A 1327-nucleotide genomic window follows, 5' to 3' on the forward strand; every position below is an offset into this window, starting at 1 on the left:
TCGAAGTATGGAAAGACGGAGGAGGACAGCTTGGAGCACAGCGCCATGGACGAGGGTCGGACCTCCCGCGAGGTGTCGTCGCAGGCGTCCGGCACGCGCGAGGCGACGGCGAGGAGCGTGTGGACGCGGGTGAATCCAGAGTCACGGCGGGACGGCGGTGCAAGCTTGGGCGGAGTCGTGACAGCGGCACTTCCGGCGTCCACAGCTTCTTCCCGCCGCACAGCATTGACGCCCGGGAGCCAGGAGGACGGTCCAGTGCTGCTTTCGCCCGCACGAGGCGGCGCAGCGTCGCGGAGGCACATTGACGGACGGAGAGCACGCTGCGCCGGGCGGCGTGCCTTGCCAGGTGGGGCTGGCAAGTCAAGCCCAAAGTCACAGAGAGTCGCTATTCACAAACGCACAACCCCGGGACCGAAATGGCACACAGACAGTCACGCAACACGGGGTCCCAGGGAAGGCGAGCAAAAACCTTACCGCGCGCGCTAGACGCCGACTCGGAGGCTGCACCGGTCAGGCGCGCAGCCGGAGCGAGAGAGGGAGGCGCTCAATCGCCGCACGCGGCGAGCGCCTCGCTCTTCACATAAACGCACTTCTTCACATAAACGCACAACCCCGTGCCCGAAATCGCACTTCACACAAAAACACAACCCCGGACCCAAGTCTTCACGCCGCGTGGTTGTTCTTTTTTTGTGTGCGTTAGTCTGCTCTGTTGTGTGTGATTATTTTGTGCAGAGGGGGGGGAGAGATCAGAGAAGCGGTCACGCACTCCGAGAGATAGTGCTCCACAAGTTGCGTGAACGAGGTTTTCTCTTACACTTCCTCGCGAAACCAACCGACGAGGCAGGTGCGCTGCCGCCTCGTCGGCATCACCTCGTGCGAGACCCGCTTGCTATCAAAGAGCACCAGCAGCCCCGCCGCGGGCAGCACCTCCTCCTCCACCTCCTCGCCCAGGGCGTCACAGAACACGCGCAGCGCGCCGCCGTCGCTCGGCTGCCACGGCTGCTCGCCCGTCAGATAGACGACGAATGAGTAAGCGCGCCCGCCGCTCCCCGCCGGGTCGACGCCCGCGAGCGAGTCGACGTGCCTCCTGTAGAAGCATCCCGGCTCGTAGACGACGAAGGTGGCCTCGACGCCGCGGGAGAGGGGACGGCCGAGCAGCGCCTCGAGGTCGCCGCGCGCCTCGAGCAGCTGCCCGTAGAGCGCGTCGAAGGCGGCCTCCTCCACGTCTGGCCGCGCGGTGTACGCGCTGCGCAGGTCGTCGACCGCCCCGTCGGAGCTGTACGAGGCGGTGGGTGTGAAGGCGTACTGCCCTGCGGCACGAGCAGAG

At 66.0% G+C, this 1327-nt stretch overlaps 1 protein-coding gene across 1 annotated transcript; it reads right to left on the reverse strand.

The window, feature by feature from the left end:
* Positions 1-810: 810 nt before the first annotated feature.
* Positions 811-1276, reverse strand: EMIHUDRAFT_125026 (hypothetical protein; the record flags this gene model as incomplete). Its single annotated transcript, XM_005760241.1, has 1 exon — positions 811-1276. A coding segment is annotated over one exon (466 nt), but the record flags the coding sequence as incomplete, so codon positions are not given.
* Between the last annotated feature and the right edge of the window lie 51 nt (positions 1277-1327).

The sequence above is a fragment of the Emiliania huxleyi genome, assembly GCF_000372725.1.
Source record: "Emiliania huxleyi CCMP1516 unplaced genomic scaffold EMIHUscaffold_7630, whole genome shotgun sequence".
Lineage (NCBI taxonomy): Eukaryota > Haptophyta > Isochrysidales > Noelaerhabdaceae > Emiliania > Emiliania huxleyi.